Source organism: Bos taurus, chromosome 4, assembly GCF_002263795.3.
Source record: "Bos taurus isolate L1 Dominette 01449 registration number 42190680 breed Hereford chromosome 4, ARS-UCD2.0, whole genome shotgun sequence".
Lineage (NCBI taxonomy): Eukaryota > Metazoa > Chordata > Mammalia > Artiodactyla > Bovidae > Bos > Bos taurus.
The window spans coordinates 112,043,927-112,061,036 of NC_037331.1; the positions used below are offsets into that span (position 1 = coordinate 112,043,927).

The window sequence follows — 17,110 nt, forward strand, 5'->3', positions numbered from 1 at the left end:
CCATCCTCTCCTTCATCCTACTTCCATAAAGCATTAAATACTAGCATTTCATAACAAAAGCTATTGTGCCAGTGTTATCTGTGGAAAAATAACTAGCCTTATACTGAGACTATTTCATAGTATACATTATCATTTAATAACATGCTGCCTAAAATTGTTTTAAATAGTAAGTTGTCACTTAACAAAATCTCAAAGTCAGACTGAGATTACAGGATACTAACATCTTTAAGAGCAAGAACTATAAGCTTCATCTTTTAAGTGTATTTTAAATCCCAGGTATGGGTTTTGCTTAATACGTTCCCTTTGGAGAATATTTTAACTTAAAAGGAGTAAATAAAAGCCCCCCCAAAAAAATTTTAAAAGGACTAAGAGCACCATCAACACTGAGAAGGCTTAAAAATATATATATTAATTGGTTTTAAAAATTACTCCAAGTGTTCCCATTTTGATAGCTATTTTTACTTATACTATCTTGAAGCATTTCTATGAACAAAACTAGTGGAGGTGAAAGAATTCCACCAGAGCTATTTAAAATCCTAAAAGATGATGCTGTTAAAGTGCTACACTCAAAATGCCAGCAAATTTGGAAAACTCAGTAGCGGCCACAGGACTGGAAAAGGTTGGTTTTCACTCCAATCCCAAAGAAAGGCAATGCCAAAGAATGTTCACACCGCTGTACAATTGCACTCATTTCACATGCTAGCAAAAACATGCTCAGAATCCTTCAAGCTAGGCTTCAAACCTAGACAACATATTAAAAAGCAGAGACATTACTTTGCCAACAAAGACAGACTCTGCCATCTAATCAAAGCTATGGTTTTTCCAGTCATGAATGGATGTGAGAGCTGGACTATAAAGAAAGCTGAGCACTGAAGAATTGACGCTTTTGAACTATGGTGTTGGAGAAGACTCTTGAGAGTCCCTTGGACTGCAAGGAGATCAAACCGGTCAATCCTGAAGGAAATCAGTCCTAATATTCATCGGAAGGACTGATGCTGAAACTCCAATACTTTGGCCACCTGATACAAAGAACTGGCTCACTGGAAAAGACCTTGATGCTGGGCAAGACTGAAGCGGGGAGGAGAAGGGGACGGCAGAGGATGAGATGGTTGGATGGCATCACCAACTTAAAGGACATGAGTTTGAGCAAGCTCCGGAAGTTGGTGATGGACAGGGAAGCATGGAGTGCTGCAGTCCATGGGGTTGCAAAGAGTCGGACACAATTTAGTGACTAAACAGCAACAAAATCTTGACTGACCTTGACATGAAAATTATGCTTTGGTTAAAAGAAGTAATTACCAAATAAGACGACACATTATTTACATACCATGAAATTCTGCTGTAGAGGAGACCAAGAATACATTATGGGTACTGAAGCAACCGCATTCAGAGTCTTTAATGGGATGACTTGTGTTGGAAAATCCAAGTCACTGGTCACCGAACACTAGAACAGAAAAAATAAAATTGACTCATAAGAATAAAAGGACAACCCGAAGCCTCAGTCATCATATTATAGAGAGATGCTGCCTACTGACATCATTTTGAAAAGTAAATTTCTTTACCTGAGATAGTAAGTTGGTAAAAATCAAAAAGCATTCTCTCTTCTTTTACTTAGTGACCAAAAAAGCTTCAGATTTTGCAAATTTTCCAAAACCTTCCAACACCTCCCATATTTACCAGTACCACTAAGAATCAAATATTACTTATGTTGGCCTCAGATTAACTGCTCTTTGCTTTCACCATAAATTTCCTACCTCACTGCTTAATTTTGTTTACATCTCAACCACATGAAATAACATAAGTCTTACTAAATAAGAATTTAGAAACTTGTTAGGTTCACCTTTATCTTTACCTTCCCTTTTTAAAAAGCCAAGTGTCTGCTGATATTATCAGATGATACACAAATATTAAAGGTAGTAGATGTGAGTTTCAATCACAACAAACTGGATTCAAATCAATTCTGCAGAAGTGTAATCCCTAAATTATTAATAATAGCTAATGTCATTAAGCACTTTCTATGTGCTAGGCACTATTTTAAACACATGTTTCGTATTCAGTCCTCATCACAGCGCTGGAAGATGGGGACTATCCTTAGTGCCCATTTTACAGGTGAGAAAACAGAGAAAGGATACATAACTGGCCCGAAGTCATACACGAGTCAGGGCTAGAATTTAAGCCCAATAAGTCTGACTCTGGAGCCCCTCTTCTTACCCAAAACACACACTGTCAGGATACCACATCTCTAATACCAATTAAGTACATATATTCCCCTGAAATATTATACCGTATTTCATCCAATTTATGATGACATGAATTTTAAAGCACACCATTACCTTCTGCATCGTTAAGAAAATAATGTTGCCAATTAAACTGTACCACAATACTTTATCATAGTGACTCTAAGATGCATGCCAGTTTCAGATGTTAAAATGTTTAGAAGTTTGCATCTTTGACTTGATGAAATACGGTAGAGATCTGTGGCCAAAGACCACAGCACTTCACCCTGTCTAGGAATCCAGCTTCTCTTAAGGAGCTCCGATACCCAATGGTCAGGTCTCCGGAGCCATCTCAAAAATGCCCTTGACAAATAATCCATGAAAACAGAGCAAAAAGAAGTAGAATTGAAGTAGTAAAATGAAACCAAAAAAGTCATATCTATACGACACACATGATTATTATATGTTTCATTTTCATCTAAGAAGATTTAAAAATAGCAGGGCTAGATTTGGTGAAACCAGAGTGGAAGTCTTTGGCCTCCAGGCCCACCTGGCCCTCAGCATGTCCTCAGGCCAGGGGACAATCTTCCGATAGTCACAGTCACCCGGCACAAAAACAGTTCCTTCCTCAGTGGAAGGGAAGGTTTAAAGATAGAGCAGTTAGGAAAAAACTGTGACAGTTGTTAACCCATTAATTTGCTTTCCAAAAGGGCAAAGATCAAAGGTAACACTAGAGAGCTCATGGCTCGAGTAAGTAAGACAGTGTGAACAGTTGACTAAGCTCCAGAACCCGCAATCTTTCCCCGGGTCCTCCCTTGGCCTCTGATACAATTCCTCATGCATCCATCCAATAATAAGAGCAGTTAACATTTATTGAGCACGTACTATGTTGCAGGCACTGTGCTAAGTGCTTCATATGCATCATCGTAACCACTCCTCATCTTAGCCTTTAGCATCGCGATTGCACGATGAGGAGGAGACTGAGGTTCAAAGAAGTTAAATAACTTGCCTGGTCAGAAAGACCGTCAACTGCCAAGCCAGGATGGAAGCCTCAGTCTGACTGCTACACCCGGGAGCCTCATCCGTGCGCTCCAGCCCTTCCCAGATGCTCGTGCACGAGGTGCTATATGCCGAGCGTCTTCTCCCCCACATCCTCCTCTTCCCCTCTTCCTACCACATCTTCACTCCTTCTTCTTAAGTTACTTAACCAGCTAACAGTGGGGCAAGGAGTGGCTGTAACTACAGAATAAAGTGATATACACTATCCAGCGGTTTTAAGTTCAAAACAATTTCATTCCTTGCTAAACAAATTGGAGTTTTTGAGTTTTGTTTTACACATGGTGGAGGCAAATTAATTCAGTGACTTTAATTCTGAAGACTGGTCCCCTTTAAAGCCTGGGGGACAAGGGAAAGCGGCTGCCTCTCCAACTCTGACAAACCCAAGGTCACACTCAGAGGAGGAGAGAGAGCTGCGTGTCCTACTCAACTACCAGACGGGGGCGGGGCGCAAGCTCCGCCCCGCCGGTCTGCTCCAATGTCCTGAACATGCCAAGTCCACTGAACAAGGGCACATCTCCGTGAACAGAAAGAACTTAAGAGAAGCACAGAAAATAAGATGGCAAAGGCTGCAGCACTGTCTCCCACCCCACACCTGCCACACCCCTATCACCTAGAACTCAATTCTCAGTCCTAAGTGTTACCAAGGGGCTGGAAATAAGCTCTCTGAGGGCAAAAGTGGCTGCGGCAGAGCGTGGTGCTACGTCTGTCTCGCAACAATACTCAGCACAGTGTCTCAAAAAAGAGTAGGCACTCAAAAAATGTTCCCAGAATGAACCGACTGCATTTGCTGACTTTTCCCCGATGGAGACTTTGACTTCCATTTCTTTTAAAGCTGCAAGAACACCTAAGCAACAAATTGAAGGTCTATACCCACCTCGTTATCTATGCATTATCTCTAGAAACTCTATCCCATTCTTTAACTATTAACTAAAAACCATATCCCTTTCGTTTATGAAATAATATTCAAATGCAAAAGCATTTGCTGGTAAAACAAGTTTGGGAATTCTTATTCATTGACTTACAGGAAAATTACTCAAAAAGTCCAGTTACTTACCAGTAACTTTTTTTCTTTGAAAATGTATCATCCTTGACAGTTTACATTATCAAGTCTCATATCACTCAGAGGACTGAATAGGACTTTGACCTCCTGGGTCTCCACAGCCTTTTACCTGATCAAAGCCTTGGGCTCAGGACCTCACTAGGAGACCTATACATCAACCAATGAAATTCTCTAATTCTAGGTCCAACTTGAGGATCACACAAGGAAGCTGTTGCAGGTAATCCATCAATGGTGGTAAAGAAGGAAAACGACTACATGAGTTATCAAGGATGCTACATTTTCAGAGAAACACAGCTTACTGGTAAGTGACCAGGTTCCTCTGAGGATGGATAGACTTACATCAACCAGCTGGTACAATAGGCGACTGTGTGGCTGGACCACTGGGAGCTGGAGAGGGAAGTCAAGCCAAAAATAGTAGTTGTAGGAGTACACAACCAAACTGAGACTCTTGGCAGAAGGCTGGTTCCAAGTAAAAACTGTGTTATGGAAAATCGTAGAGGGAAGAGCAGGTGAGTGGCCTGCAGGGAAGGGAAAGAAATTAACACACCCTACTACGTGCTGAGCACTGTGCTAGAGACTTTACCAAAGTTAATTTCTTTAAAATTCACCACTACCCTAGGAGGCAGGTATGACTCCCCCTCTTACAGTGGGACATCCCAAAGGGCATGGCCACAGCCGTCCGGACTCTCAACAGTCTTTACATTAGGAGGGTTAAGTCCAGCTTCCATATAGTAAGGGGAAAAAAATACACCCAGTTAGCCAAGTTAAAAATATTCTTGGATCCTGGTTGGTCCACTCAATTCAAGCCAGAGACACAATGAACTGTTGATATTGTCTAATATCCTTTAGCTTTTCCGAGTAAAAACAATAAGGACCGTCTTACATCTAAAGTGTAGGAAAGAAAGTATCGGCTGCCACCCAACTTCAGGGAAAAGCTGAGGGTGATTTCTGAAACTACTCATATTCCTCAAGATTTCAGCAGAGACAAGATGATACACCAAGTTTTAAATTAGCTAGCCCTCTGGTGAAAATGATAGTGTACATAACTTAATTTCAGACTGCTTTCATGTGAAGGAAGTACTGAAGAGAAAACTGGAATGAGGTTAAGTATCAAGTTTGGGTCAAGAAAAGCTCACAGCAGAAGTGAGCTCCTAACAGGGGTTAGAAGGATTAGGAGAAGGGTGGCTAGAGGAGGGAAGGGAGGTCAGAAATCAAACATCCTGATGAGATCTTGACACAAAGACCTTTACAGTTAATAAAAGCAGCTAATCAAGGTCATGGGAGCTAAGGAATACAAGAGTGGTTCAGACCAGACTGCAGATTATTTCCTGTTCTGGTGCTGAATATGTGTGCTGCAGAACCACCTGGGCTAGAGGAGAAGCTACGCCCAGGCTCCTGCTCTGAGCTCACTTGAGAACAGAAAGATGTCATCATCCTACAAGCATCTTCTGGGCGGGACACGGGGGCATTTCACAGAGAACAGGTAACACGTGAAGGGCAATGTCAGGATACTGGGACCTTAAAGCTCCTCCCTGCATCTGAGCTCTTGAGTGAGGAGATCACAGATCTATAAATCTAATTAGTAGAGTAACTGTTAAAAACCCAACTCTGGTCTGAATCTGAAGGGTATGTAAGGGTAAATCGTCCCCTCTTAATCTGCAGTTCGGCTAAAATCCTACAGATCAGAAGCAGAATTAATAGTCACAGGACAAAAGTTGGTAGGACCACAAAAACACCCAACACAGCGTGTAAGGCAGGTAACCAGAGTCCTGCTTGTCCGTGAGAGGCAAACTCAAGTACTTAATTCAGTAAGGATCCTATGAGAGGTAAATAAGATCACTTCTATCATTGAAAAAAAAAGAAAAGAAAAACTAAGCAGCAGAGCAAAGAATAAAGCCGTGGTTTCCATCAGCACAGCCACTGTGAAGCCTGGCTCCCACGAGTGGACATGGGGCTGAAGGCCACAGGGCAGAAGGGGCTGAAGTGGAGACAGGACAGTCCCAGGACCTCGGTCTCAAGAGAAGCGCGAGCTCTGGGCTCAGGTGCTGATGCTGATCTTTGCAAAACAGAGGCATGCCTCTCCCCAGTTGCTCAGATTCATCATTTAGTGAATGATGCTAAAACGACAACAAAGCTAAATAGAAAAAAATCGAAAACGAAATCTCCCCACTCACTACGACAGGAAATTCCTAATAGGGTAAATGATGTTAAAACATAAAAATGAAAACAGAACTAGAAGGAAAGATGGGTAATTTATAATCTTGAAGTGGAGAAAGGCTTTGTGAGCCTTAAAGAAACACAAAAATCAAAAGAAGAAAATCTAATTTAACTACATATACATTTAAAACTTCTGTACAACCAAAATATATCAGAAGTAACATCAAAATGGGGAGAAAAAAATCTGCAGAACAGATGGTTAAAACCTAGTATTTATAATATGCAAAAAGTCCTTAAAAATCAGAAGAAAAAGTTCAACCCAATTTTAAAGGATCTGAGCCCTGATAATAGCCAACTCATAAAAGAAACACAAACAAACAACAGATTTTTTCAGTTTTGCTGAAAAAAGGAAGGCAAGCAAATTGCAATAGCGTTTTACCTATCACACTGACAAAGATTAACATTTTGGGAGAACAGAGAAATAGACACTATTATCAGTTGGTGAAAAGTGTAAACAAAAAACTTCTGGGAGTCAATTTGTTAACATCTATTAAAATGTTATAGACGCATATCCTCTTGACCTAGTATGCTGTTTCTAGAAACTTTTCCTACAAACTTACTCAAAAGATGTGTATGAAGAATACTCACAGAAATGCTAACTGCAAAAGAAAAAAATAAAAACCTAAGTGTTCATCAGTTATTAACAGGGCAATCAGTTGTGGCAAAGCCACAGGACCAAGCACTTGCATTGAATCCAAGTGGCAGACATGTTTTATCTGGGAATAATTTTTTTTTTTTAATAAAATTCATCATCATTATTATTACTAACATGTTACAGAAAAAGAAATCTGAAAGAACCAAAATCACAAGGGTTGAATTACAGGGTCCTTTGTCTCCTGTTTCATATATTTCTGTGTTACTTGAATTTTTACAGTTAATATTTTATAATAACCTAATTAAGAAAAAGATTTTTACAAAATTTCATTAACCCACAGATATTCATAAAGGGCTTCCCCGTGGCTCAGATGGCAGAGAATCTGCTTGCAATGCAAGAGACCCAGGTTCGATCCCTGGGTCAGCAAGATACCCTGGAGAAAGGAATGACAACCCATTCCAGTATTCTTGCCTGGAGAATTCCATGGACAGAAATCTGATAGGCTACAGTCCATGGGGTCACCAAGAGTCAGACACAACTGAGCAACTAACACAACACACAGATATTCGCATCAGCTGGTGTGAAAGTACCTCATTAGTTGCCAAGGTAGCTCACGAAATCTACCCACCCTCCCAAAAAGGTACTCAAGTTATATACTTTTATGAAATCTAGTAAGAGAAAATAAAACAGAACCAAGCAGTGGATTTAAGTCAATCCATAATATCAAGCTAAACTGTGACAGAAGTTCTAGGCCTAAAAAATGTTATTTCTTCAGAGCAATAAACAATTTTCAACACTGTAGACTAGACAAGCCTTTCTTTGGGCTTTGGTTCATTCTGTTTGTTTTTAAGATAGCTATCAAAATTTGGTTTTGCATTTTGAGAAGAGACTTTGATCTTTGTAATGGTCAATTTAACAGTTTTTTAAAACACAAACTGTATACACAGTGTTCTTAGAGAAAAACAGCAAATTAAACACAACTTCTGCTAGTTTATTTAAGATTACAAAGTAAACATTTGATATTTCTGAAAAGTTCACTTTTTAAAGTTAAGATATATCATCTTAAGTTTAAAATATGAACTCAAACGTAAGTGTATGATATAACTTTAATATACAATAATAAAATAGAAACTCAAACAACATAAGTGATCTTTCTTTTTTTAAATGGTCTTCTTGGAAAAGCATAAAATGCTTATATTAGCTTCCTTTCAAAAAAAAAAAGTAACACCTTCTTATGGTTACTGAAGTAATGTTCCATCTATTTCCACTGAAAGAAAACCAGAAAGAAAGCGAAGGCTGCCATGATTTGAAAAAGTTACATGGGCAGGAAGGACTGGCAGAGTTAATATAAGATTCAACCAACAAAGGGTTAAAAGAGACAGAGAGCAGCAGAAAGCAATGAGAAACCAGTTCCTTGAGGAACCAAGAAAGGATGGATATACTCAAGCTGAGTGTCAAGACATTCACTTGGGAGCACCCCCCTCACCTCTAAGACATGAGAAAAAGGGCCCAGCTCCTTGCCACACTTGCTCAAATGCTGAGCAGGACACACTGGCCCTCTAATCCTGAAATTCGCAAAGGAAAGAAAGCACGTTACTGTGCTGGAGTGAGGAGTAAAGAGTACATACTGGGTACACCAGCATGTTATTTTTCTTTGTATACAGTAATTTCTATTAACAATTAACTGACAAAAGGACACGACCATGTCAATAAATGATGAGGTCAAGTGTTTACAGGTAAACAAGTTTTTTCTTCCCCTTCAATAAAAAACAAGCCCAAATTGCAAACTCATGAAAGAATTCACATGTCCTGCATTAAACAGAAGCTTCCCCCTACCAAAAAAAAATCATTTGTGAATATCAAATGATAGGTGATGAACTTAAAATTCTAAGCTATCACTGGGAAGAGCAAACCTGTATGTACTGACAAGTCCAGAAGACTTTCAATTCCATGAATGTGAGAACCGGGGGCCTTCTGATGCTGCTTGTATGTTAAACATTCTGAAGAAGCCCCACATTTCTCACTCCTTTCATTAGTAAACAAGACACAGAATTCTTACAAGAACATTATATTCTCCTGGAAATCTAAAAATGCATATTGGCAGGATATTTTAAAACTACTACACCAATCATGCCAGATGCCCAGAAGACAGACATCATTTGAGAAAGCCTCCCTTTCATTCACAATATGTACAAGTAAAAAAAATCTTATGAACAATCAGTGAAGAGGAAAAGCGCCTTGTGGTTTTTAGCAAGAAACAGAAAATGTACAAAAAGAAATACATTAGTAAGAACTACAAGAGTAACTCAACCAGCTTCTTCATTAAAACTGGAACAACAGACACACTACAGAGCATGGCCACTGACTACAGGCTTGCAGAGATAAAGTTCTTTACTTATTGATAAAACAAAGTAATGATGTTACCAAGAAATAAGTTTTTGATAAACAGCCACATGTTAAGGCAATATGGTGTATATCCCTTGGCCTGTAAGTATCATTTAATAACATTTTTAAGCTGAGCACTCCTTAAAAAAAGATAAACTGAAGAGCAAAGTAAATAAATGTAAAGTATATATATTATAGTCACTATCTTCAAGAAGTCAGAAGTATTTTCTAAAAGAAAAAACAGACATATCTGCGCTAAAATCCCATGGGCAACAGTTTAGGTTTTGTACCTTCAACACCAAAAACGAAGTCCCGCGAGTCTCCTGGAAGTACGCGTGAAGCAAACAGCAGACTAAAGATGTGGCTGCAGGTCAACTGCAGGACTCCTTGAACCCAAGTCACTTCATCAGATCAGAAAGTAAACTTGTCAGATTTTCTTTACTAAAATAACCTAGATAAAATTGGTCATTTTAAAACCGAGCGTATCACCTACCTTCTACAAGTACAGAAGGGAATAAAGTATTTGAGTGAATGACTGAAAACTGTCAGTGAATCATCATCATGCTCCAAGGATTTAAACTGAAGACAGCCCTTTTATAAAGGATGAGTTTATAAAGATAAGGACTTAATTAAAGCAGTGTCACAACAGCACTTAACAAACGTTCAAAGAAACAGACTTTTCAGGTGTCTGGGTCAACAGTGCAGTCCCAAATTCTGTCAAGCCTACAAGCCTACTGCAAAGAAACTCTTTGCAAAATAGGCTTACTTATCTATTCTTCCTGCTTCTGACCTAGTTGACTCCAACTTTCAAAGCGTAAAAAAGAAATGGATTTTGGAAATGCTCAAACTGAAGAAAAACTAAACAGGGATATAATCTTATCTGAAAAGTAAGGAGACCAGACAGAAATCACTAAAGTCCTTTCCAGCCCTAAAATTCTATCATTTACTATGATAACACCAAAAAGCTTATCACAAACTATAGAAATCTTCAGCTTCCAAAAGTCAGTGATGATGGTTTTAAAGGGGGTGGGAGGCTAGGAGGAATAAAAGATGAATCATTTGAATCAGAATCAGCTGTCAAGAGAGGCTCAAAAACAAGCTTGACCAGGTCAGAGCTCTAGGCAACAAACCCTGAACCCTGAGGCTAGGGGTTTCTTTCCTCCTTTTCCTTCCTATTTTGTGAAAATGCTTCTTCTCAACCTGCATGGAGTACTAAGTTTACAAACCACTTGTTTTTATCAAAATACTAATTTCTTCTTACCATTTGTCCCATAAGCTCAATAAAAAGTTAGGTATCTTTACATTCAATGACTTTTATCTCTACTGACAAAATTAAAAGCAAAATTCAATTAGTAATTATTCATTTGAATAAACTGTACTCTTAAATTTAACACCAAAAATTCTATCATAAGCAATTCCAGTTGTACATAAATAACGAACTTCAATAATTTCTTAATGTGTCTGAGCAAAGTGTACTCTTTCAGGCCCACATCAGATCATTAGAGCAAGGAAACTGACTTTAAGCCCTCTAAGCTACGTTTCCTCACCCGGGAATGGAAAAGGGGGTAACACAGCCATCACAATGATCACATCACAACAGACCTAGCGCCCTGCCAGAAATCACCACTGCTGCGACTTTTATTATAAAGGCAGGCTGGGCTTTCGGCAGCATTTTGAGATTTGTAATGGGTGGTAAAAACGTGTTCTATGTGTTTCCTACTTTATTTCTCCAAATTTCTAAGATTTTTCTCTCTGGGGGAAAAAAAAACACAGGTTTCTTTTTCCTTCACTTCAAAACTTACAGAACATCACCACACAAAACTTGCAAAAGAACCAGTGAGAAGCTGCATCCTGATCCCTTTTGAGAATGTTCTAACCAGCACAGAAAGGAATCCCTTTCACCTTTAGTGATGAAATATTAGTACATTTTATTCATGTATGTACATTAATAAGTACATATTAATAAGTCATTTACCTCAATGTGTAGGTCCTGACCTGTTCCATGTGACTGGAAGGTGTTAATACTTTTTTTCATATAATACATTTAATACAACTGCAAATCAGAGCTTAAAGAGTTATCACTTGACAAAATGTATAAATAACTAAGAATCAGCCCAAGCCATTTTTCACCATCAAGACCATGAACATCATCACTGAAACCACTTCTAGGACCGTATCTGTAGCACTGACCAGTCCTTGAAGCCAGCCCGTCACACAACCTCAATAGGCCTCATATGACAGCAAATTAGTGCTTAGTTGTTATAATACCATATAAAAAATGTCTACTCGTTGAAAACATCACTTTAGAACAAATTCATTCCATTGTTTAGACGCATCCCATGTTTAGACACGCAGGTCAACAATCATCTACTTCGTGGTGTAATTTAAATTTCAATTCACTTTCTTCCCTCTTTCTGCTTCCATGCCCATTCATGCAGCATTTCGTAGGATATGTCATGTCTTCCTGTATAAAACTGGTGCTTAAGTTGAAACACCTTAACCAAAATCCTATTGATTGGTTCATTCTGTGTAAGTTTCTGCCATTTTCTCTTCATCTTACTACTACTACATTTAATGTGTTACTTCATTATAAACCTACCATAGATTTATTGCCTTCCTGGGAAAACAGTAATTTTTTGGAGGGATTAAGATCTACTTCGTTCATCCAAAAAAATGCTATTAACAAAGGAAATTCTGACCTCTCAACCCCAAGTTTTAAAATTCCCGGTGAGCCTTAGAATTTAAACAAAATGTGTAATAAAATGCTTGTTAACTCCATGAGTATGCATGAAAAAGAAACACTTCTTCCAGCATGGCTAATTCATATGAAGGGGGAGAAAAAAAGTATGTGTCAGGAAGCCCTGCTCTAACTTTTGATCTGATGAGGACATTTAAGAGTATTTTAAGTTCTTTTTTAACGAACAGTCTTATAAAAGTCTAGGAATCTACCTAATAACAGTGAAAGTAGAATTCTAAACCCCAGAGCTCTGTTATAGGAATAGCTAGAAGCCATTAGCAGTTGCACATTAAAGAGAAACAGCAATAAAACAAGGGACATCCGAGGTCAATGGTTCTCTCTCAATAACCAACCAACACTGCAACAGCAAAAACCAAAATGCACTGATAATCTGAACAGCGCGTGAGTTCACCAACCTCCCTGGTCCCGCGCAATGAGCTCACAGAAGTCAGGATATGCACAGGCTGGATTCTTCGCTGTTTCCACTCTTGGTTTAAGATTTCTGTTCTTTCCAAAATTTTCTGACGATTGGAACTAAACATACTCTTTAAAAAAAAATGGAGGAGAGGAGAGAAGAAATTGTTCATTGTTAGAAATTTTGTAACATCTCTAATGAAAGTTAAAATTGCATGATTTCTCAAAAGTACCAGGGACATTCCTTCAAAAGCATATGATTTTACACTAAAATGTGGCTTCCCACATTCAAATAATACAAAAACACAATATCTATTATTTTACTGACAGTAGAAGGGGAATAAGAAATCATTTTTGTCCTTTGTTAACTGTGTACATATCTTCTTTAATTACAAAGACTACAGGAACGCAGTACCATGAAACACCCCTTTATGCTTGGATCCTGGGTCTTCTCACGCAGTACACAAAGCTATATTGAAAAGACGGTGGCTGCCAAGTAGGCGGAATTAGACTAACAACTTATCATTTCACTATGTGCATGGTACAATTTTTATGTTAGTTAAGACAGACCAAGGACCTCAACTTTCAAGTTTCCATTTCTCTTACAGTAAATAAGGCCATTTTCCCCTTCAAACTAAAACTTAACTTGAGGGGCTGTACACCGCGTGCTCCCAGGAGGCAGAGGGTACCTTGACTTCGTCAGCGCGCCTGAATCTCTTGAGCTGCCGCAGGCGCATGTACTCTGACTTTACGCGCTTCCGCCAACACACTGGTCCCTTCTCAGACTTCTTCCCAGTCTGGCCCATGATTATTCTAAAAGCAATGGTTTCATATTAAAATCGCTGATCTGACCAGCCTGAATATGATCACTTGTGTTTTAACCCCCAGCAAACTAACCACCAACCAAAGAAATGACACATAATTACACTCTTGGTTATTTGCGAGGAGCGTGCTCATTTGTTCTGTGTTGTGAAGTCCTCAAAAACATTTCATTCCAGGTATAAATTTTTATTTAACATAACTTTTCAAAGACATTTTTATTTACAAAGATACTCCACTCCTAAACTGCAGTCATTCTACCAAAACATGACCCATTACAGGAGTTAATTATATACAATAAGGAGCTATGAGATGCACACTTGTGGAGTGAAATAAAAATGTAGACACATGTTCTAAGTTTTTCATCATTAAATTAGCTGATGTAGGCACAAATAAATGACTGGAAAAGAGAAATCCAAAACAGAAGTAAAATCTACATACAGCATTAAAGGTAGAAAATATATAGAACAATACATGATACAGGTACAAATTAAAGTATTTCCTCTACATGCACTTTCAACCATGCTTCTCACCTTCAACACGGTGATGCAAGTCTGTGTTTTTACCTGTGGCCACCTTTCCTTCCACGGGACCTCCCAGAGAAGGCAGGGACCCAGAGGCCCTGGAAGCCAGTTATGTGAAACATGGGCTCAGCCTGCGGTCTACCAGGTGTCCAATTCACACTACAGAGTCTAACAAGTGTCCTCTTCTAGAACATTTTCTCAAGTGCTAAATTTGCACTTGTATCTTGAAAATATCAGAAGGATAGTCCTCTGTCGGATGGTGCAAAGGGGCCGCGCTGTGGATCTGGGCTTTACTTTCTCTAAACACAGTGGAAAGTCATGGAGGGTTTTCAGTCAAGGGGAGGGAAGATGTACACTCTGGAGGGGCCAGCTGGTGGCAGCAGTGACAGAAGGGGCTGCAGGAGACCAAAACGCAAAGGTGAGGCCAGCTGAGACTGGACAGCGGAAGTGTGGCCAGGTGGGAGATGCAGCCTGTACAAACACACTGGGGAGGAGAGCAAGGAAAGGATTTCCATCTGCAGAAGGCGGCTTTCTGGCCGGAGTAACCGAGCAGGGTTTCAGGTACCCGTTTACATACAGCCCTCAGGCACAGAGAAAAATGCCTAAGGAGAGGAATCAGAGAAAGAAAGGAGCCCAGAGGTCAGGGGAACTTTCTGTAGGAATATTCCACCGCCAAGCCACGAAAGACAAAGCCAATGGTGGATGATGATTCAAGCTGAAAGAGGAGCAAAGAGAGCAAGTGATAAATGACTAGTAAGAATTGGGCGATGAACATACAAAGATGAATGGAACACAGAACCTGCCGTGTGGAGCTTATAGCCTACCTAAGAAGGCCTGAAAGAACAGACTTTACAATATGAGATAAACACGCAAAAGTACTGGGGTTGAGGGTAGGGGAGTCAAGTAAGGAGGGACAGGAGGAGGGCAGAAAAGTGACAGCTCAACCTTAACAGCTGAGGCGATTTCAAGAGGCACAGAGAGCAGGCGCTCAGAGCAGGAGCCCGCGGCGGCAGGGTGCCAGCAGACGCTGCAGACAAAGCGCACCCCAAACCCGTGAAGAGCCCAACTACAAGAACTGAGGGAATGAGAAGAATGGAGAGACTTCAGAACTGCAGATAAAGACGGCTGAATGAGATCAGAGATAGTCTGAGTCCTGGAAAAGGTTCAAAGTGCGCCCTTGCCTGGGGTGCTGAGTGGAACAGTCCTGGGAGCTGAGGAGACTAATGGCCACAGCCGACCCCAGCTTGGCAGAAATGGAGAACCCCAGAAGAAGTCAGGAAGAAGGTGAGGCCGGGCCAAAGGGCGCCCGAGTCTAGGAGAAACTCGAGCTCTATTTAAAAGGTGACTCTGTGGCAATTTTTTGCTTTCATATCTGTCGTTAGGTAACGGATGGGCTCAGGTGATTCTATGCAAATTATTTTCAGATATTTAGCACTTCAGAGGCCTACCCAAAAGGGGGAAATATCAGGTAAAAAGGGATTATCACCGCTTCATTAGCTCATAAACTCATCACCACTGCCGCCTCCACAAATTCTTAGTCCCCGGAGGCGGTGGTGGTGCCGAGTACGATGAATCTGCTCCGGGAGCATGGCTCTTGTCCTCTCTGATGTCCAACACGGCTATCACTACGGTTTTTAAAGTGCATTTTTTCTGTCGTGGTGCAAAGGTATCATTAGTTAGCACTTCATGTTTTCAACCCTGGAATATCTTCCAGATGTTTCTACCATTAGTAAGAACACCTCTAGAAAAGTCTGTTGGGACAGAACCAAAGCTGTAACTAAACTACCAAGTCTCACAATCAACAACAGGAAACTTCAAAGCTGATCTGGAACCAACCTCTCGTAAGAGAGCATATGTGGATATGTTTCCACGTTTATAAATTTCACAAAGATCTCCCAAATAATGAAAATGAAGGCTTCTAAGCCATAGAATGATCTGGTAATGATCTGTGATCATTGATCTGTGATTTTATGCACAATAGACAGGAAAAGAAAATCATGATTCATTTAGGGGAAATTATCCAAATATAAGGTTCATGACCTCTGAATTAGGATAACAAAAGTATAGGGATAAACAGGCAGATCCATGAAAAAACTAACAAAACTTAAGGTACCATTAGAAGGATGTTTTACATAAAACAAGCTCCCTCCCTCAGCATTGACAACACATTAAAATCACATTTTCATGTTCATCACCCCACTTCACCCCCACTGGAGGTTCCTCAATCTCAAGAACAGTTTTTCTCCTTTGTAAAACCCCAGGGCCTGGCTGGGTGCCCGACAAACAGATTTGATAAAACAAACAAACAATAAAACCAAAACGCAGGTCTACTAACATGTGCTGATCACGAGCCGCTGTGCCACTAGGAATGAAAGGAAGGCGGACTGCCGTGCTGAGCACAGGAAGGGAGGGGGAGACACCCCATCATGAGAACCCTGGGGGGAGGCCAGTCTCAGGGGCGGTCAGGGCCCTGGGGTCCACCTGCCCTACAACAAATGAACAGACCCTGAGCATAAAACCCGGAGCCTCCAGGATTCCCTTAAGGAAGCTGCTCCTGCCTGAGAGACCTCATCCAAACAACAAACCGGGTACCAGCGCCCCCCACAGCTAGCTGGCTGCAGACACCCAACCCCGCAGGCCCACCCACCTCTAGGCCCAGCAGGCAGAAGCCTTCAAGCCTTCAAATTCGAGCTCCCCCAGCCCCTTCCCGCCCTGAAAGCAGACAAATGAGTCCTTCTGACTCCTTCCCACCACATCTCAGCCCAGTGAGAACTAAGATAGCGCTCGGAGTACTCGTGGATCGGCAGAAAGGAACTTTCATTAAAATGACTTGCTCCTAAATGGATGGGGATGTGTGAGAAATTCAGTTTTTAAATGTCTCACTCAAAAGATCTGTTTAGTCTCACAGATGAAATGACACGAAATATCATTTTTATCCCAGAAAATAAAATAGCTTCTCTTACTCAAAGCAGATATAGCTCAAGTCCACCTATATACAATGAAACCGAAACAACAGTTATATGCTTTAATTCAAAAGACAAACCAGGGTATGGCAAGGGACCATCCACACCTTAATACAATGTC

The 17,110-nt window shown here is 40.3% G+C and overlaps 1 protein-coding gene across 10 annotated transcripts in view; it reads right to left on the minus strand.

The window, feature by feature from the left end:
* Window positions 1-17,110, minus strand: part of EZH2 (enhancer of zeste 2 polycomb repressive complex 2 subunit) — a 57,107-nt gene that overhangs the window by 19,599 nt on the left and 20,398 nt on the right. For 5 of the 10 annotated variants that reach the window (XM_015470756.3, XM_059885493.1, XM_024990581.2 and 2 more), the window contains exons 2-4: window positions 13,373-13,496; window positions 12,686-12,814; window positions 1,328-1,444 (exon numbers count right to left, since the gene is read on the minus strand). In XM_015470756.3, the coding sequence (XP_015326242.1) occupies window positions 1,328-1,444; window positions 12,686-12,814; window positions 13,373-13,489 (363 nt within the window). In that variant the 5' untranslated portion in view covers window positions 13,490-13,496. The other 5 variants (XM_059885496.1, XM_059885494.1, XM_059885492.1 and 2 more) reach the window with 3 other exon arrangements.